Source organism: Ceratotherium simum, chromosome 19 (genome assembly GCF_057802395.1).
Source record: "Ceratotherium simum simum isolate JZ-2026a chromosome 19, ASM5780239v1, whole genome shotgun sequence".
NCBI lineage: Eukaryota > Metazoa > Chordata > Mammalia > Perissodactyla > Rhinocerotidae > Ceratotherium > Ceratotherium simum.
In genome coordinates this window covers 23,478,163-23,499,463 of record NC_141918.1, presented here as the reverse complement: position 1 = coordinate 23,499,463, position 21,301 = coordinate 23,478,163, and the positions used below count along the sequence as shown (strand labels likewise).

The window sequence follows — 21,301 nt, the reverse complement described above, 5'->3', positions numbered from 1 at the left end:
TACTCCCACTGGCTACAACACTTTTCCCTTCCTACACTGTCCTTTACTGAGCTAACTCTTCCTAATCCTTCAAGATAAAGCCCAGGAATCATCTCAGGAAGTCTTATCCCATTCCATTCTTAAATAATCAGAGTTAGTGTCCCTCATGCACTTTATAACAGACGGAGGAGATATATTAACAACATAAGTATTGCAGGGATACTTGTCAATATGACTAGACACACAGGTCAATAAGAACAAGCGCCAGCTGTAAACAACCTGAACCAGTGTGTACTGAGTCAATATCAGCTATGCTCAAAGCACGGACCACAATAAGGTGTGATAACATATGCACACTTTCATAGTACACTCTTCTGTAATTTGCTATTTACATATTTCCTCTGACAATCTGTGAGATCATTATGGACAGGGAGCAATTATACTCATCCTGGAATTTTATGTTGTGCGGATTCTTGGTGCAAAGAAGACCCCAATGAATATTTTTTTAATCAAGTTAAAGAAAATCTATATTGAGGGAACTGCCTCAAAAATTTAATAAATAAATCACTTCCTATTCCTTCATAGCTTTAACCACTGGAGTTCATGAACAATGAATTCACTTCACTCATCCTGTTGGAACACCTCTGCTGAACTTTTGAACAAGTCCTGGAATAAAGAGTTTGCTTATCAAGCCCTGAGCGTTGTGGATACAGTCATCCTCCCTTCCATGATTGGAATTATCTGTTCAATGGGGCTGGTTGGCAACATCCTCATTGTATCCACTATAATAAGGTAAGGGCTTCTTATTCTTTTCCATAATTTAGGGACATCTTATACTCCCTAAATGAATCCTTTCCCCTTGTAGGATTTTTCTTAATGAAATCACGTTTTTGAAATATTTGCTTAAGATAATTAAAGAAGATTCTACAGATATTTTCATCATTTGCAGATCTCAAAATGAAAAGACCTAGGCCGATGCTTACTGCTGGGTTAGTGAATTTTTAGAGCAGCAATTCTCAACCTTAGCTACTTATTAGAATCACCTAGGGAACTTTTAAAACTCCTAATACACAGTTTCACCCCAGACCAATGAACTCAGAATCTCTGGAGGTAGAGCCCAGGCAAGGATTGAAACTACAATACAACCATTTTATTTTCTGGCAGTAAGAGTTATCCTAAGATGTTGACCTGATTTGGCTGGTGAAAGAGACTCTTTTTTCACTCATGTGGGCAAGAGACAGAGTCTACTTGATCACCCAAAGATACAGGCGGTCATAAATGACGGGCTTTTCCCCTCAGTACAGACCACCCCCATGTAGGCCACACTGAGGGACATCTGCTCCCTAGTACCTCCTACCTTTGCTTCACCTCTGTCACCTCATTCAGGTCATTTCCTCCTTCTTCTCAAGTGTAGAGCATAAGGTTTAACCTGGAGAATAAGAACAGATTGCTTGTTTTCTGTGGGCTTGACAAAATGGATATACAGTTAGGATACCATCACTGCTTGGTATCTTTGCTATCCTGATTATTTTCACATTTAAGTTTTCTTGTTTTATTTATTTATTTATTTATTTGTGCGGAAGATCGGCCCTTTGCTAACACCTGCCAATCCTCCTCTTTTTGCTGAGGAAGACTGGCCGTGGGCTAACATCCATGCCCATCTTCCTCCACTTTATATGGGATGCCGCCACAGCATGGCTTGCCAAGCAGTGCGTCGGTGCGCGCCTGGGATCCGAACCGGCGAACCCCGGGCTGTCGCAGTGGAGCACGTGCACTTAACCGCTTGCGCCACTGGGCCGGCCCCCTAAGTTTTCTTGTTTTAATCAATGAAAGATGTTAAATTTTTTCTGTCCTGGTTTCCGAGCATACTTATAACCACCATTTAAAAAATTTTTGTCCAGGGGCCAGCCCTGTGGCTTGGTGGTTAAGTGCGCGCGCTGCGATGCTGGTGGCCCGGGTTCGGATCCCGGGTGCGCATCAAGGCACCACTTCTCCGTTCATCCTGAGGCCGAGTCCCACATACAGCAACTAGAAGGATGTGCAGCTACGACACGCAACTATCCACTGGGGCTTTGGGGGGAAAAAATAAAATAAATAAAATCTTTAAAAAAAAAAAAATTTTTGTCCATATTTATATATTATAAAACACCTTCTAGAGTACTACCTAATAGATGTTAACCTTATGTTAACATATAACTACAACAAACTTTTTTGTAGCATATTACACTTACAAAGCACCACTGTAAACTCATTTAATCCTCAAAACAACAGTACTGTTATTATAACACCCGTGTGAGGAAAGAGGCTCAGGAGAGAAAACTTGTCCAGCCTCACAAAGCTAATAAGTGACAGTCCTGGCACTTGACTCAGATCCCATGATTTCAAATTCCAGGCTATTTTCTCCACATTAATGAAAACAAACAAACAAATCGTCAAAACTAGAAAGATGTTTGGATTTACCATGTAGATGGAAGAATTCTCCCAGGATCAATTAAGAGCAAGAGCAGCCCTGAGGATGGCGATGGGGATGACGCTCACCATCCCTGAGAAAGCTCATAACTGGTCACTTTCCCCAGGTGGCTTCTCATCATCCAGCCCATTTTCAAATTTTTATTGTCATTATCTCTGCAGTTAAGGGTAGCATATCAATGGTATTTTTTTACACCATCCATAATTGAAGATTTATTTAGTACATTGGAATTCTACTCTTAATGAATGCAGGCATTCTTTGTGTCCTGTAAAGCCATTTGTGAATATGAAGCATTTTAAATTATTTTTTAAAGTTCTGGAAGCAGTTCGACTTAATATGTATTACTAAATACCTGTTGCATGTCTAGCACTGTCCTAAGGGTTATGTGAACACCAAAGAAATATGGCAGCATCTAACTCTAAAAAGTTCATAGTTTAGTGGAGAAGATAAGATTTAAACACATGAAATAATTTGAAAAATAATACAAGACATTAAATAGTATCAAGTGAAGAAAAAAAGAAAGATAGTTCCAGGAAGGAAAATGGAAGTAATTAAATCTTCTCAGGAAGCCTAAAAGAGGCAATAGTGCCGAGTAGAAAGTTAATAGAGACATGGGACTGTTTCTAGCTCACCCCTATTTGCCCATTGCGCGAGCCCGCGTCTTCCACCTTCTCTCACTCCCCTCAGGATTTGGCCATTCTCTCCTAAAGATATATCAAGCCCATAGAGCCTTGGTTGCACTATTGAGAAACTGAGTCCTTATCACGTGTTAGCCCTTCAGAAACAGTTGCATTTTTACAGACAACTTTTTTTTCTTTTTTTTTTGTGAGGAAGATCAGCCCTGAGCTAACATCCATGCCAATCCCCCTCTTTTTTTGCTGGGGAAGACCAGCCCTGAGCTAACATCTATAGCCAATCCTCCTCCTTTTTTCCCCTTTTTCTCCCCAAGGCCCCAGTAGATAGTTGTATGTCATAGTTGCACATCCTTCTAGTTGCTGTATGTAGGAGGCCACCTCAGCATGGCTGGACAAACGGTGCGTTGGTGCACGCCTGGGATCCGAACCCTGCCCGCCAGTAGTGGAGCACACGCAGTTAACCGCTAAGCCACGGGGCCAGCAACCAACAGACAACTTTCATATGCAAAGCTCTTCAGTGTTGGATTTCAGGCCCTGTGAAAAGCTATTGAAGAGATGTTTGGGGCCAGAGAAACTTCTTGGTCTGCCTCAAATTACACCAGTAGACAATGGCCTGATCCTATCTACTTATATGAAGACAAAGCTGGAAAAAAGAAATGAGGAATATGAACTCTTCTAAAAGTCAATACTGAGCTGTAATTCCTGGAAACAGATTCTCAACATAAAGCAAATAATTATTTAACTGAAAAAAAAGAAAACCTGAGCCATCATATTGACCAATTTATATGCAATGATTATGAAAAATATGTCATTTCTTAATATTATCATTTTATAGATAATATGTGAGCAGATATATGTTAATGTAGATTTTAAGATGAATCTTTTAATCTTTCAAAATATTTGGAAGCAAACTTCATTTAATTTTTATTGCTAGGACTTTAATAAATTTTTGGAGAGCAATTTGCAAAGAAAAATATTAATCTTTCAAAAGTTATTTGAAAGTGAATTAATTTTAATTTTTTTTTTTGGCTTGCAATTTATCTAACACTTTCTTTTAAATTGCCCTCTAAAAATTTTAGGCAATTTATGTTAATATTTTCATCACGCCTTGCCATGATCTTTTATTTGTTACCTTCTTAACAGACAGGTGGCTCAATTAAAATATTAAGACTACTCTAAAAATAAGGAGCAATACATATATTTAAAGAAGATTTAGTAACTTTCCCATTTATAATAAATACTTGTATCAGAAGGGAATGAATAGAACTAAAAGTCAGTAGGATCATTAATGGTGCTGGAAAGCAAGCAATGAACTAACTTTTGACTTTGCCAAAGGAAGAGTAGAAACCTGTATGAAAAAGTAGATTTAAGGAAGGTAGAACTTCCAGAGTAAGATGTTCTATGTGGCTTTTTTAAAAAGTAAGGAGCAATTTGTGCATTAAGCGGGTGACTAGAAATTGGTGAGGCCAGATCATTACCAGTCTGTCATACTTTAAATTCATAGCAGGTCAAAAGGAAGCCAGATTAGAAAATATAGGAGGAAAATTGGGCCAATTATAACATATTTTCCCCTTCCCCCCTTTGGAGAGAGACTAATGAACTCAGTGCCATTACTCAACTGCTCTCTACAGCCACAGTGGGCCCTGGGAAACTACTTCAGTAAAAGAGATGACATTTTTCTCCATCAATTCCCCACCTCCCCCTCCTGGACACATCTTTCTCCTGTCTACTGACTGATGGCTTTGAGTAGGCAGAGACTCTCTAAGGGATGCCCTGTCTCCCAATAAATAAAAAGTCCCCGTTCTGTCATTCCCTGCCCTCAACTGCTTGTCAAGTCAACTAATTCACACTAAATCATAAATTACTGAAACATCTTACTTTTTAACCCTCCCATTGATGTCCACATTTTTATAGAGATTGCAAGAGGGACAGTGTGTTAACCTAAAGGAACACTAATGATCTAATGGTAGAATACCAGTTGCTAAGACAGATGGAGGGAAAATGCTTAGCACAAGGCCTCTTCCTTTTTCCTACCAAGCTTAAATCACAACTAATGTCTCCTTCTGACCCAGCCCTCTACCATTCCCAGAGTGTCAGCCATATGTAAGCTCTTGTTGGGGTTGACCCATATCCTTGCTGCACACGTACTCTATGTTTTAGATGTGGCTCATAGCCGCATCTGTTCAACTAAACTGGAGAGTGGGTGGGAGACCCTCATTGCTATGGTCCAATGTACCGAGACAACTCTGAAATCTAGAAGGGCTAAATGTCTAGCTCAAGGACACAATAAATGAAGGGATAGTAATAAAAATAGAAATAGAATTATTAATAGAAATAGAAAATAGAATTCCAATTAGATTTTCTTCCCACTTATTACACTATGTATCTAGAGCAGGGTTGGCAAATATGTCGCTCTGCTCTAAACTCTCCCATCCTCGGCAGTCACCTCTAATCACACCGGTCTGTCCTGTAGTAGTACCTGTGTGAGGACTCAGAATTCTTCTCAGCACAGTGCTTCACGTTATCTCTACTAACCCATTGAGGTTGCAATAGGAGTTTAATTCAATGAGAGTTAAATGCCAAACAGAAACTGGTGAGACAACCCAGACATAAACAAAAGCAGGAAGCTACTACTGCATCCTACCACTATCCCGCATCCCAATACCACCACCCCTCTCCTGGCCCTGAACTGGATGGAGAAAAGGAGGTGGTTTTACAGACCCCGGCAGTCTGGGCTGCCTGGTGGAAGCTGTGGCCACAGTGGGATCTGGGACCATGGAGTGGGGGCTGCAGGCGGAAGGTGGAGCCGTGGAAAGGAGGCAGCTACTGCCAGAGATGCCAACAGCCGAGAGGGGAAGAAAATACCCTGGTCTCTCCTCTCCTCCAATTTCCCTCTGATAGTGCTTCCTATTGGCCAAAACTAACCAAAATCCTGTTGACAAGGAGAACTAGGAACAAAGCTGGGGGAGGGTGGGAAACGAATTTGAGAACAAGCTGATCAGGAAAGCAGCCTCCTGCACGTGTGGTGTTATATGTTTTGTTAGTTTTATTTAATCCATTGCATATATGGTTATTTCTGATTGCAAAATGTAAACATATTTTTAATAGAAATTTTTTTTAATGTAAAAAAATACAAAGAATAAAGTCAAAATCAGTCATACAACTATTACTAAATAGATAATCATTGTGATCACGTGACATATTATTCCAGCATATTTTTAAAAAATGTTTAAATAAATTTGAGGTCATGCTACATACATAGTTGGGACTTTTTTACTTAATAAATATTTTTCCCATTTTATTAAATATTCTTACAAACTATGATTTGTAACAACTATATCATTTATTGTGTGGTATTGTGGAATAACATAATTTATTTTGTCATTCTTCAAATTAGTGAGCGTTTGATATGGCCATGTTAACCATATAGAAAACGTGTTAGCTGAAATGATCACTAGTCTATATTTTTTATTTGATTCAGTTATGAGAGACAGAAATCTAATGAAGTCTGGCAACAGGAAATCTGAAGATAAATTAGACCTAAAAAAAGAATGCAAATTGTATAGTTAGAAATTTTACAATTTCTATTTAAGTATTTTTAATTTCTATGCTGTCACTTTCAGTAAAGAAAACAATAATAAATATTGTGTTATTTTTATTGCCCTAGTACCTTATGCCCAGATGAATACATCATTTCCTTCAGAATTCTCTTTCACTATACAGAATATCATCTAGAAACACTTTTAGTTAATTCTTTTTAATTGCGAGTTAATGGCCTATACTGTCCTCAACAATGGAATTACCATAATTCATTATCAGTAAACAATGGGTGCCTGTCTAGAGGAGTGTCAGGGCCATGCACCTAATTGCTAGAATTGGGACCTAAACAACCACTTACGGTTTATATTCCAATTCAAATGGAAATAACGTCTATTTATAAGCTAAGATTTATGGGGTTTTTTTGTTGTTGTGATTTTGCTTTTTGTTTCTGTTTTTTTAGTGTGGAACTCCTTCTACTTCACCTCTAGTGGCTGTTCCTCTCTCCTGTCCCCTTTCCATCTCCCACTCCCAATGGCCTGGAGAGGACAGAGGATGAGAGACCCAAGGGCAGTCATTTGGCGCCCATTTTGGTTGACGTGATCTTTTCCTCAAGCCTCTTCTCCTTCTTAGTCTTTCTGATACAAGGCACCAACCTCCTGGGGGCAAGAACTAACCTGCTTTATCAGTGGCATCAACAAAGCCCAGAGTGTGGTCGCTAAGTAAGGATTCAATGGCAGTAACTTCCCTACACGGTGTGTGTTGCCAGTAAAGTATCCTCGCCCAGACTGATGTCTCACACGAGGATTTGATAGCTTAGATATAAAGTTCACAGGCTGTAGAATTATCAGCCCATGAATTATAAACACAAATACAGGCTTCCAAACAACAGAACAATAGCCCTGGATCCAGAGTGAACTAATGATTGTGGCATAATCTTAGGGCCAATTCTTATATGCTCTTTAAATTCTAATTTTTAGAATTTTAAATTCTTTCAATAAGAATTTAAAGAAGTGGCTTCTCAGTTCAGATGCCACTTCTGCCAAGAAATCTCCCTTGGCTACCCAGGGGAGTGGGTAGAGGCCCTTTTTATGTGCTCCTCGTGCTTGCTCTAGTTTTCTCTCACCACATTGTAATGTGATCATTTATTTATACATGTCTCCTTGATGTTAGGGTTTTTGGGTTATTTAGCTCTGCAGTCCCAGAGCACATTATGCCTGACGTGTAACTGGTGCTCAATACAATGTTTGTTGAATTAAAGAATAGCATCTCACAGATAAAGATGATACCTGTTTATTATTGAAAGTCCCAAATTCTTGAAGATAAGGACCAACTGAATTTTAAATTTAAATTTCTGATTTCAGAAAATTCTTTTGCCTACAGAGGAAAGTGTCACATCTAGATAGCATCAAACTCACTCTCCCTGGCAGGAGACACGAGATCCTTCTCAGTGCCCTCTACCAGTTCACTCGTTTCAGATTTCTTCTCCATGCTGTCTGCAGTTCAAGGTCTTAATTAATAGTCTTTGCTAGTGGGTTAGATTTTATTGGAATATTTCTAAGTAATGGTTGAAATTTTTTTAACAATGGCCTCAGTTAGGATTTGAACTTACAGCTTTAGTGAGAAAAAATGCATTGCACAATGGAAACCATTTATTTTCCCCGTTCAGCTGTTTGGTGGTAGGGATAAGTAAAGACCAAGCCTTTTGCCTGAGTGAGCTTAGAGTTGGTGTAATTTGTTGCTATGTAAAAATTATCCCAGAATTTAGAGGCTTAAAACAATAAACATTTATTATCTCACACAGTTTTGTAGATCAAGAATCCAGGAGAAGCTTAGCTAGCTGGTTCTGGCTCAGGGTCTCTCATAAAGTTGCAGTCAAAATATTCATCTTTAGATGACTATTTAAAGGCTTGGCTGGGGCTGGGGCATTGACTCCAAGATAACTCACTCACACACTTGGTAAGTTGGTGCTGGTTGTTGGCAGGGGGCCTCAATTCCTCCCCACATGGATCTCTCCATAGTGTTGCTTGAGCATCCTCACAAGATGGCAGCTGGCTTCCTCCAGACAAAGTGACCCAAGAGAGAGCCAGGAGAAAACCCCACCGTGCTTTTCTGTCCTAATTTCGAATGTCACACTGTCAATTCCACCATATTCTCTTCATTAAAAGTGAGTTACTAAATTCAACCCACACTCAAAGGGAGGGAATAAGCTCCATCTTTTGAAAGCAATATCCAAGAATTTGTGGACATATTTCTAAACCACTACAGTTAGTTATCAGATAAATCATTCAAAATGTTTAAATATACACAAAACTAGGCATTCATATGTGCACTTGTGTAGGTTTTCCTTTAACTTTTAAAATTAGTTTTGGCAATTGAAAATGCGTAACAGGTGGCATAAATTGAAGGTGGGTACTTTCAATGTCAATCCTTAGTTTCCCTCTGTTTCAGGTCCAGGAAAAAAACGATTCCTGACATTTATATCTGCAACCTGGCTGTGGCTGATCTGGTCCACATCATTGGAATGCCTTTTCTTATTCACCAGTGGGCCCGAGGAGGAGAATGGGTGTTTGGGGGGCCTCTCTGCACCATCATCACATCCCTGGACACTTGCAACCAGTTTGCCTGTAGTGCCATCATGACTGTAATGAGTGTGGACAGGTAAGTGAAGAGACAATGAAATATCTTTGAGAGGTTCCCAAAGGTCACCTCAATTTATGAAACATCAGTGCTGGTTTGTAATAGCAAAGCTCCTCTTGCTTTGCTTGTTTCATTGTAGGACTGATTACTTAATATTTTTCCAACTTTCACAGAACTCTATTTTATTTAATGGAAAACTTAAAGCACTAAATTCTCCTTTATTCTAATCATTCTTTTTGACTTCAGTTTTATTTGCATGAAAAAAAGTCATAAAATCATGAGATGTTGGAACCAGAATGAATGACCCCCATCATTCTTGCAATAAGGAAGCTGAGCCCCCGAGAAGTGAGGGAATTTGTTGAAGGCACAGAGAGCCAGTGGCAGAGCTGAGAACTGAAGTAGGTCTCCTCCCTCGCTGTCCATGTCTACTTCTGGTATGTTCATTGTCTCACACACTCTTGTTATTACCTACCAGCTCTAAGGAATCAGTGGAGTAGATATGGGCTCCTATACAGCTATGAAGAGATGTCCCAGTACCAGGAAGACCATCTTTTACACTCATTGTTATGATTGGTTAATGCAAATGCTGCCATTTCACATCATTAGAAATTTATTCAACTGTGCCCTGGAATGTGCCATAGCTGTATTCACCAACCATGTAAGCCAATGCTGTTCAAGGAGATGATGGTGAGGGTGAGTACTTATGAGCCAGTGAGTGGTAGAGCCTAGTTCAGACCCAGGCTGTCTGACTCTAGAGATGGCAGATAGCTGGCAATTATGTCACCAGCTGGCCTCTTTAAGAAGTATGCGAGCTGGTATGTGTCCTGCATCAGCCAGACACCAGGACCTCCACACCAGGTCTTAGCAGCATTCCCCAAACAGAAACAAGCCCTAAAGACAGTAGTAATATGCAAAACAGTAGTATTCTGGTCTCAGAGAACAACTTACTTCAAATTTCCGTTGACCTTCTTCTTCCCACCCCAACTCAAGCACACTTGATCTCCCTTGCTCTGATCTACTTTTTCTTTCTCCCTTGCTTTGAATATATTACATAGTTTAATTTACTTTGTGTGTAGATGGATGTGTTGTTCATTGTCTAGCTTCCCCTACCCCTCAAATGTAAATTCCACAAAGGCAGGGTCTTTGATCGCCAATACAACCCAAGTATCTGTCTAGCAGTGCCTGGCACATGGGTGCTCAAAAAATATTGATGAATGAATGAATGAATGAATGAATGTATGTCAGTCTTGAGGGCTGTGTTAAATTTCCCCTGGTCCATCCAGGACTTCTTCCTGAGCTCTGCCTCTTTTACCCTTCCAAGTGGGCCTTTGGGGTGGGGAAATGATGAGCAGTTCTTCAGATGGATAAACAAAGGAATAGCAAGGTTCATATAAATCATTCACTGGACCATTATTATTCAGACATGAATAATGATGGTAATGTTTAATGCATTTTTTATATCCTGCTGCTTTCCTTCTCAATTTATAATTAACATCACATTTTTTAATCAATGTACTGTGTAGGTCTGGTTAGTTCAGCTGATGCCAGCCAACACTGACAGTGTCTTGAGTAAAGTCTGGTGAGCTTGCCAGGGTTCCAACACTGAGGAGAAGGCCTTGCACAGGGCAGGCGCACTGCAGAAAAGCTTCTTCATACCCTGTACTCTGAAAGCAGGAGAATACTAGCTTTTTTTTTTTAAAGAGAGGAAATTGTACCTCTTCTGTAAACCTCTCACTGTAAATGAAGTGAATGGACATTGTCTGCCTTGGAACAGACCAACTGTATATATTTTCTAACGTTCACAGTTTTTTCTGAGTGTGTATGTGAGTGTGTGTGTGTCTTATACACCTGAATAGCGTGTGTTTGCTTTAATCTGATGGACGCAGTATGCTAAGGTTTTACTTGGACTTAACACACTCAGGCCCTTTCCTCCTCCCTGTCCTCACACTAGAGGATCAGCTGGCCAGAGACAAATGAAGATTCTATAAAACTGAACCTTTTCCTCCCCAGCATTTCTTACAATTCTAACTCTACTAAATTCATAAAAATTCAACAAAATCTGCAATTTTGTAAAAGAGAAATGGATTTTTTTAAGGCCATAACCAAATATCAGTGCCATCAGTATGCCTTATTGTTTATACATTTAAGTCATTTTAGTTGTCAGTTTAATGGATCATAAATTTCAAGTGTTTCCCATAACTCTTTCATTTTTCTGTCTCTGATTAATAATAGCTGCAAGCATGTGGAACATTTTAATAGTGGGTTCCTACCTCCAAAGCAGTTCAAAAAAAAAATTGTAAACATCCAAAATATTAAAAATATTTGCCTCCAGATGAAAGCTACCTAGACTTTTATTAGTGGTTACTTTTGTAAATAAATTCCCTAGAACAACAAAACTTAGTAAGTAGGATCCAAAATTCCCTATTCATTCATTCATTCAACAAATATTTATTGCGCATGGACCATACGCCAGGGACTGTGCCAGATGCAGGAGATACAGCAACATTAAACCAAGAGGCAAGGCTCCTGTCATCATGGGGTTTCCATTCCAGAGGCGTAGACAGACATTAAGTGAAGAGTCACACGAGTAAATGCGTATTTCCACACAGTGATACACACTACAAAGGAAAAGTAGAGTTCCCCTACAACCCACATTTAGTCATGGGCCCTCGTATAGATCAGGTGGTCAGGGGAGGCTTCACTGAGAGGGAGACGGGTAAATGGGGACTCAAAGGAAGAGCGGAAGGAAGCCGAGGCAGATGCTGCCAGGCAGGTACAATAGCATGTGCCCAGCCCTAAAAGGGGAAAGAGCTTGAAGGAAGGCCAGAAGGAGACTGGCACAAGCTTCAGGCCATGTGGCAGGCAGGGCCAGGTGGAGACAGACTTTGTGAATCCTGGTAAAAATTCTGAATTTTACCTGAAAGATGACAGAAAGCCATTGAAGCATTTTCAGCTGAGGAGAATATGATCAGAGAAAATTCCCTAATTGATTGATGCTATGATTCCATCATCCTTTAATCCCAGACAGAATGATGCCTGGGCTGCTGAACAATCACTACCTCATCCCCTTCCCCAGCAGGGATGGAAGGGGGCCTTCTATCCTTAGCACAGGTAATGCAGGTGCCGTGTGCAGAAGGAGGGGCGCTGAGGCACCCTGGACCACAGCCTCTTCCTGCACACCAAGGGGTTCCTTAACTGAGTGCAAAACGTCCTGCCTCTTGAGCAAAATTGAAAGAGCAAGAGGACAGGGAATTTTTCATTTTTATAAATCTTCATTAAGTAGCTCTACGAAAACTTGGAGAAAATTAAATGACCATCGAAACTATATTTTACATTTATTTAATTTCTATGAATACCACCTTCCACCACCCCCACCCTTGAGCAAAACTGTTTTCTCAAATACCCTTCCCTTTGAACTTGAGTTCTCTTTTTCATGCTTTAGCTTTCAGTTGGCTCTGAAAAATTCTTCTTGGATTTGCTAAAGGACAAAATATATTTGGTATGTCAGGATTTCAAGTTTGATTAATGATTATCCTTTTGTTCTGGATCTAAAATAGAAAAAAAGAAATGAAAAAAGAAAAACCCTTCCCCATGAAATTAGCCCATTTTCCCCCCTCCGGCCTCCAGCCTAAGTTCCCTGAGGAATTTGCATCGTCTGTAAGAATCACGTTTGTCTATCTTCACTGTGATTGTGAGAACTGAACCTCCAAGAGCCAGGGGACCCTCCAGTAAAGGCATCTGAGCAAAATGTCTGTCCTGTGGGCCTCCACCTCGTCCTGCTGGAGGATTCTCCTACCAGCCAGCGCCCTTTCCTCCTTCCCGCCTCCACATCAGTAAATCCCACTGGGCTTTACTCTCCCTCCTGGAGGAAATCCCTGTTCAGAGACCAAGTTTTCCAAAGCCTTGTCTATAAGGGAAGCACCTTTGTAAAGAACGAGTCTGCTTGGCAGAGTTGTACCATTATCAGTGTGTTCGTGGAGTGACAGCTATTTCAGTGAGTGGTTTATTCAGACTTGCAGGGTCAAGAGTTGTTTTCTCTACAGGTACCAGCCAGCTCTTAAAAAATAGAACTTTCTTGTACCCTGATAGAGGTGTGCTTCAGGGAGAATAATAATGCTAATAATTTACTCTTGTCATGAACCTTTCATCCTTGGAGTCCAGGGCTTTTATTGATTGTTCCCAAATCCTTCTTAACTGACTTTGCAGGTACTTGGCTCTCGTCCAACCATTTCGACTGACGAGTTGGAGAACGAGGTACAAGACCATTCGCATCAATTTGGGGCTTTGGGCGGCTTCCTTTATTCTGGCATTGCCTGTCTGGCTCTACTCGAAGGTCATCAAATTTAAAGACGGCATCGAGAGTTGTGCTTTTGATTTAACATCCCCCGACGATGTACTCTGGTAGGTTGTTAAAACTTAAGAAAAATAGAGTGGAATTAAGTTGTGAAGTGCTTCATCCTCCTTGTGCAAACGTGAGCAGCCGTGCAGAGTGTCCTTGGGAATCCTCTTCCGACCGGTCTCCCTACTTCGTTTTCTGCTTTCCACAATCAAGTTGATAGTTTGATTTTAAGGAGAGGGTAACCTTTAGAAAAGGATTTTGAGTTTAATCATGTAACCCCAGTGGGCACAAATATATTTAAATATGTATTTTAAAGATCCCTGGCAACCAGATGTGGCCGGGAGGAAGCCGTCAAGGGATGGGCAGAATTTCCAGAAGGGTCTAGGAGTTACTCAGACTCAAACTTTATCGATATGCAACTAGAGTTTGGTTGAATTGTCTCCCAAAAGACACATTCAACTCCTAACCCTCGGTACCTGTGAATATGACCTTATTTAGAAATGGGGTCTCTGCAGATGTAATCAGGTTACGATGAGGTCATACTGGATTAGGGTGGGCCCTAAAGCTACTGATTTGTTCCTGATAAGGAGAGGGAGATTTGAAGAGACACAGAAAGGAGAAGGCATGTGAAGACAGAGACAGAGATTGGAGTGATGTATCTACAAGCCAAGGAACACCAAGAATTGCCAGAAACCACCAGAGGCTAGGAGAGAGATGTGGAGCACATTCTCCTTCAAAACTCCCAAAAGGAACCAACCAGGCCAACAGCTTGATTTCAGACTTCTAGCTTCCAAAAATGTGAGACAATAAATTTCTGTTGTTTTAAGCCATCCAGTTTGTGGTAATTTGTTACAGCAGCTCTAGAAAACTAATACAGCAACCAACACAGGCATTTCTTACATTTTAATTTGAAAAGAAAAATTAAGTCAAAAATTTTGTATTTGAAATTTTTGACAGCACGGTGGAGTCTATGACTAAAATTTTCAATTACCTACTAAGGGCCAGGGACTGTGCTAGGTGGTTTTTACATACATTATTGCAAGCTGATCTGGCACATCCCTTTTTCCTATCTACCACTTGTCAAATAGGTGAGTCATTTCTGCATCATATAGACATAACCCAAGAGGGATGGAGGTAGAGGCCCTGCAAGAACACAAATCCAGTAACAAAAGTCTCCAGGAGTACAACATCGATAGCATTGTTTATTCATCATTCCTCCCACCAGCATTGGCTACACTCTCAGACAAAAACCAGCCAATCTGCAGGTGAAATGGTACTTAATCACTGGAGGCTAGGAGTAACATGGGCCCAAACCTATCTAGAAGAACACAGCCTGAGGCTCACCATAGGATGTATGACTTTGGCCTGGGTCAAAGAGACAAAGATCAACTATTTTGCACCGACAGCTGCTTCTGCTGTTTTGGGTTGGTTATCATAAAGGATATTCTGGGGTTTCAGCCTCTGTTGTTCCTCCTAGAATTAAGTCCTTACAATAAACTGGGACTGGAGCTACTGTGCTGCATTCAGAGTCCCTCTGGTCCCAGGTGCTCTCTCTCTGCCACCCTGTCCATACCCACCCAGGCTGGGCTGCATTCTTTCACTGATGCCAGGGTTCTGCCAGGAAGGAGGACGCCTGGCGTCTGTGCAGAAATGGAGTTGGCTCACCTGAGAATTCCCCCCAGAGGAGCACCAAGGAAAAGACTGGCTGATTTTACAACAGGGCCTTTGAGAGGCCACCTGGAGCATTGGTTACAAGTGTGGGCTGTGCAGCTCGACCATCTGTCTGAGTTGAAATCCCATCTCTGCCACTTATTAGCTGGGTAACCTTGGGGAAGCCACTTAACTCTTCTGTACCTTAGCTTCTTCTTCTGTAATGTGAGGATACCAATGGCATTGTACTCATGAGACTGCAGAGATTCAATGGGTTAAATTACGTAAAGCACTCAGAACAGTGCCTATTACATAATAAATGTTACCTGCTGTTGCCTGTTGTTGTTAATAACACTAAAGATAATGACAATAATAGGTATCCTCATTTGTTCCATACTCAGTAGACTTGGATGTGGCTAGAGAAGAGAAAGGCATCACTGTCAGTGGACAACGAAGAGCAGGACTTCTCTACATGAAAGCACCCAAAGATCCTTAACTTTTCCCAAGGATATTTATCCTGGGCCCTGAAAAATCAGAAAACCATGCCTCATAAACTGTAAAAGCCAGTTTCTAGCATTGTGAATGTAACAGTCATGTCTTCTCTCTCATTTTACAGGTATACACTTTATTTGACGATAACAACTTTTTTTTTCCCTTTGCCCTTGATTTTGGTGTGCTATATTTTAATTTTATGCTCTACTTGGGAGATGTATCAACAGAATAAAGATGCCAGATGGTAAGTGTTTGCCTTCTTTTGCTTTATTTGTTAAAAGAACAATTCAGAGATCCTAAGACATCTACAACAGAAACTCAAGCAACAATAACTTGAAACATACCACACTTAGACATATAGGCAGTAATGTCTACATAAGGCATTTTCTGAAAATAAGACGTGTTCTGAAGCAGCTATTTGAGGATCTTTAGTGATAAATGTTGAAATCACTGATGTAATCATTTCATAAAAATTAAACAAAACTCAAGATTCTATCTACAGAATAGTTTTATTTTTGTCATCAACAATAACAATGTTATATAAATGTTTTCTTTGTACATTTTGCAGTTATATATATATGTTGATAAATATCCCAGATGCTGTATATAACCTTTTAATTTTTGCTTTTTAATTTTTTTTAATTTAGAGGAGCGGAATCTCATTAATATTTGAATACTTACAAGTTAATTAGAACTAAATAAAAACAAAGACTTACCTAAAGACAATAAACTGGGAAAGTACTCTTCAAGATAGTTGTCTCTAAAACTGCATAAAAAATATAAATTATTTTCTACTTGAGATTGTACATTCCAAGTTGTTCATGTACGTCAGTGATTATATATCATGTTGGGTTAAGAAATCATTATTAAAATTTCTTTAGAATAGATTATCGTATTTCTTTTCAAAAGACAAGATTGCTGAGTTTCCCACACACCATATATAACACTGTGAAGATGAAAAAAAAAAGAATATATGAACAATTTGACCACAATTGGTCAAAATTTGTGACAAACCCTAGTATCAAAGGTTTAGGTAGGTCCTTGCCCCACGACGTTTTTTCCCCCTTAGCTTCTTGAAGTTCTTTGGAAATGTTACAATCTTAAAGGGTAGTCTATTTAGAATGGGAAAGGGATGCAGCCAAAGTTATAGAAAAAGATTTAGCTTCTAAATGTATCACAGGGAGCTGAGTTGGTGAGAAGGTTGAAATATCGTATGGAATATTAAGACACTGACAGCTGGAGAGGGTGCTTCAGCCCTTTCAAAACGGTTCTCCAAATCAGATCACTGCTCCCAACACTTTCTTCAGAAATACTAAGAGCGTCTTATGAAACAAAGCTCATACTGCCCAGTTATCCCTCAAAATGCAAGAAGTTAGAGCAATGATGGTGCCTGCTCTGATAAGCTGCGGAGGAATCATCTTCGAATGATTTTCAGCTGCCATGCTTTTTTCATATTTTCCCCAGGCTCATTCATCTGTTTCAACCATGTCCCAGGGAAATTTCTATTAAATGTCTAAATATGACATAACATGCTAAAATTTGGGAATTTTAAAATATTTTCTTATTTTAGAATAATTTTAAATTTACAGAATAGTTGCATCAATAGTACGGAGAGTTCCCGTATACTCCTCACCCAGTTTCCCCATTAACATCTTACCTTACCAAGATGGATTTGCCAAAACAAAGAAAATAGCATTGGTACATTACTATTAACTAAACTCTACCCTTTATCAGATTTCACCAGTTTTCCACTGAAGTGTTCTTTCTGTTCTAGGATTCAATCCAAGGGACCACATTGCATTTAGTTGTCATGTCTCCCTAGGCTCCTCTGGTCTGTGACAGTTTCTCACTCTTTCCTTGTTTTTCATGACCTTGATAGTCTTGAGGAGCACTGGTCAGGGATCCTATAGAATGTCACCCAATCTGAGTTTGTCTGATACCGTATCACAGTTAGACTGTAGCTATGTGTTTTTGGAAAAAATCAGCTCTTCTCGTCACAACACGTCAGGGGGCGCATGATAACTACATGACATCTCTGTTGATGTTAACTGTGATCACTTGGTTAAGGCAGTGTTTGCCAGGTTTCTCCACTATAAAGTAACTATCCATTTCTCTACTCTTTGGAAACAAGTCGCTAAGTATAGCCCACCCTCAAGGAGGCAAGGGGAGGGTGGAAATTAAGCTTCATCTCCTGGAAAGGGGAGCATCTGCATATATTATTTGGAATTCATCTGTAAAGAAGGTTTATCTCTTCTCTCCCATTTTATTCAATCATTTATTTATGTCAGTATAGACTCATGTATATTTATTTGATACTTTGGATTTTAATTCAATACTATATTATTTATTTTGTTTCTCAAAATGTTCCGGCTTTGGGAAACTTTTAACAGGAATGAAAAAGAATCTTTTCACAATGCTTTGAATAGGTAGAAATAAAAAAAGAGTTTTATATTCCACTGCATAGCCATTATGAACTGTCCAAAAAGTTCTAGGAAATCATTGCCCCACAATTTCTCTGGTTGTTTATGTCCTGTCTATCCTCATGTTTCCTTTGTAGTTACAATCCCAGCGTTCCCAGGCGGAGAGTCATGAAGCTGACAAAGATGGTGCTGGTGCTGGTGGCAGTCTTTGTCCTGAGTGCAGCCCCCTATCACGTGATCCAGCTGGTGAACTTACAGATGGAGCAGCCCACACTGGCTTTCTATGTGGGCTATTACCTCTCCGTCTGTCTCAGCTATGCCAGTAGCAGCATTAACCCTTTTCTCTACATCCTGCTGAGTGGAAATTTCCGGAAACGCCTACCTCGAGTGCAGAAAAGAGTGACTGAGAAGGAAATCAACAACATGGAAAACACCTTGAAGTCGAGCTTCTAGGAGAGTACCCGGATCATCAAAAGTCTAGACAGGCTTGTCTATGTTATTGGTATTATTAGAAAGGGCGGGTGAAATGATGTGCTTGTGTCCATTCTTCTTGTGTACTTGTGACTCTTAGTGGCATGGCAGAGAAGTGTAACCATTCACGTGCAATGAGTTTAGTATGCTAATTTTAGTAAAACGTGAAATACTTATCTGTACTGGGAGAGGGAGTGGGATAATCTAAGACACTTGAACTCCATGGTTGTGGACATTATCTCAGCATGTTATAAACTAGTCACTGATAAAAATGGCCATCCAGGGCCAGCCCCAGTGGCCTAGTGGTTAAGTTGGGCACGTTCCACTTCAGCGGCCTGGGTTCAGTTCCTGGGCACTGACTTACACCATTCGTCTGTCAGTGGCCATGCTGTGGCAGCAGCTCATATACAAAAAGGGGAAGATTGGCAGCAGATGTTAGCTCAGGGCGAATCTTCCTCAGCAAAAAGAAATGGCCATCCATGATCACTGACTGAAAACTTACCAAGGAATCTGACCTTGCCGTCCACTCTGTGGCCTCGTGCCCTTGAGGTTCCTAAAAGGGGACCACTTGACAATGAGATCTGAAATTTGGCCATTTTTTATCTACAAAAATGTCAATTTCATATAGTCCCATCTAATGCCTTCAATAATCAGCTCCACCTGTTAGCATAACACTTACCATGTATTGAACACGTGCAACATGTAAGATTACATGTAACAAACCTATGAGGTAAGCATTACCTCACGTTGCTAAGGCTCATAAAGGTTAAGTGATAGGCCTAATGCTGCACAGCTACGTAAGAGCTGGGCTAAAATCCAATTCTGCCTGTTTCTGTCTTTTTACTGCAACGCCTTGGCAACCTGTACTTATCATACTGGAGAGAGCCAATAATTTGGAGGGGTTTTTTTTGGTTTCTCCTACAGCCCCACAAAGAGAGAACGAAAGTCTGCAAGAAATGAGTTGATGGTATAAGCATATTCTTTTGCATTTAGCTTTGTTCTCATGCCTATGAATTATAGAAACCAGCATCTGCATTTTAATAATAGTATTCTTCAGGATGTTAAGCATATGCTTAGACACATTCTATTTAGGTTAAGTACATGTTTGTTCAAGGGTACAAAAAGTAATTAGCCCTTAAATTCATAGCTGTTCATTATATCTATCTTTTCCTCTTTTGGATTGTATAAAACATGCACTTTGATATAGTGAGGAAAGAAAAAAAAATGTCCTTAAAGCCTGTATTCTCAAAAAAGGTAAATATTGTTATTTTGTTTGTGAATAAAATCTGTAAACCCACCTCCTTCATCTAAATACATAAAACCACTTGCTCCGTGGACATCTGAAACTGATTTTTAATCAGCTCTTTATATAAAAAGTCACAGAGACCAGCTTTTTTAACAACCTGATCTCCATTTTTATATCTCAATTGTCAAGACACATGACTTTTAACCCAATGTATTTGGTTCTAGATCTTTTAGAGACCATTTTGGAACAAGGTCATATCTAAATGCAGATCTGGACAAAAGGTCATGTAAACAATGTGAGGACTGCAAACTGAGACAGGTCACCTCTGAGATATTTTAGTTCTGTAACTGAAGTCTGGAGAGCTACACACACAGACTGGATGCTCATTTACAATTTCAATCAAGAGCCATGTCGTGGCTACAATTCTAGGGGTCCTTCATTCTCATTTCTCTAAGGTGCCAACAGTCAGGGTTCTTCACTGAACCCTGACATCTGAAGACCCTACACGAGTCATAAACAGATGTTATCATTTGATAATTGAAGAGAAATTCAAGATTTAACTTACATTGTCTTTTCTAATACAGAAAGTATTGTGATTTTAAAGATTTAAACGGTTTTAAATCAACAGACATTTTTCTAAAAGCATTTCCAATAGGCCTCAACTATTTCCAATACATAAATTGGTCAGTGAATTATTTTAATTTATGTTTATTAAGAGTTGTAAAGAACTTTAGCATCTAATCAAAGGACAAAATAAAAAGGGTGACTGTTAAATTCATTTTTGTGCCTTTATATAGCTTTTCTATGCATAAACATATATATACGCAGATTTGCAGAGGTGGTTTGACAGAGATTCTCTATGTGTTTTGTATTTTTGCCCATGATATGTACACATGTTTACTTATAAGAGAAGTTAATGATCAGTTTCACATATCTAATTAATGCTTGAGTATTTGTCATTACGTAGAATCATAAAATCGTTATAATCCTAACTGTATCTCTCCTCTATGCTTATTCAATTTTAGGTGCCTCATTTAAATTTTGATTGATTAATATAAATCAATGAATAAAAATTGCTTGTATATTAACTTACTTCTGGCTTGTACCTCTATTCTTAAGGTTCTCTTATATAAAAGATTTCATATTTCCTTAATATAATTTCTCCTGAACAAAGAATAAAGATTTCAGAATTAGTAAAATGTGTGTTAAATACGGCTAATAGTCTGCAGGCACTCTCACACCAGATTCTCAGAAATCTAGGCACTTGTATTACACCTGAAGTCCCAGGAATTACTGCTTTTCATGGGTTATGATATCACAGGGATCATGGAATCTTGGACCTGAAAGATACTTTAGAGATTATCAAATGTAACAGATGAGAAAAATTAACCTCAGCTAGATCAAATTATTTTTAACACAGTC

General features: G+C 39.5%; 1 protein-coding gene across 2 annotated transcripts in view; it reads left to right on the top strand.

Moving 5' to 3' along the window:
- The window catches only part of MCHR2 (melanin concentrating hormone receptor 2), a 46,862-nt gene extending 25,889 nt beyond the window's left edge, over nt 1-20,973 (top strand). Inside the window, exons 2-6 of one of the 2 annotated variants that reach the window (XM_087443923.1) lie at nt 565-771; nt 9,073-9,282; nt 13,468-13,515; nt 15,867-15,986; nt 18,300-20,973. In XM_087443923.1, the coding sequence (XP_087300049.1) occupies nt 590-771; nt 9,073-9,282; nt 13,468-13,515; nt 15,867-15,986; nt 18,300-18,615 (876 nt within the window). In that variant the 5' untranslated portion in view covers nt 565-589 and the 3' untranslated portion in view covers nt 18,616-20,973. Of the gene's footprint in view, nt 1-564; nt 772-9,072; nt 9,283-13,467; nt 13,663-15,866; nt 15,987-18,299 lie in introns of both variants that reach the window. The other variant, XM_004422152.2, reaches the window with a different exon arrangement.
- The last annotated feature ends 328 nt before the right edge of the window (nt 20,974-21,301 follow it).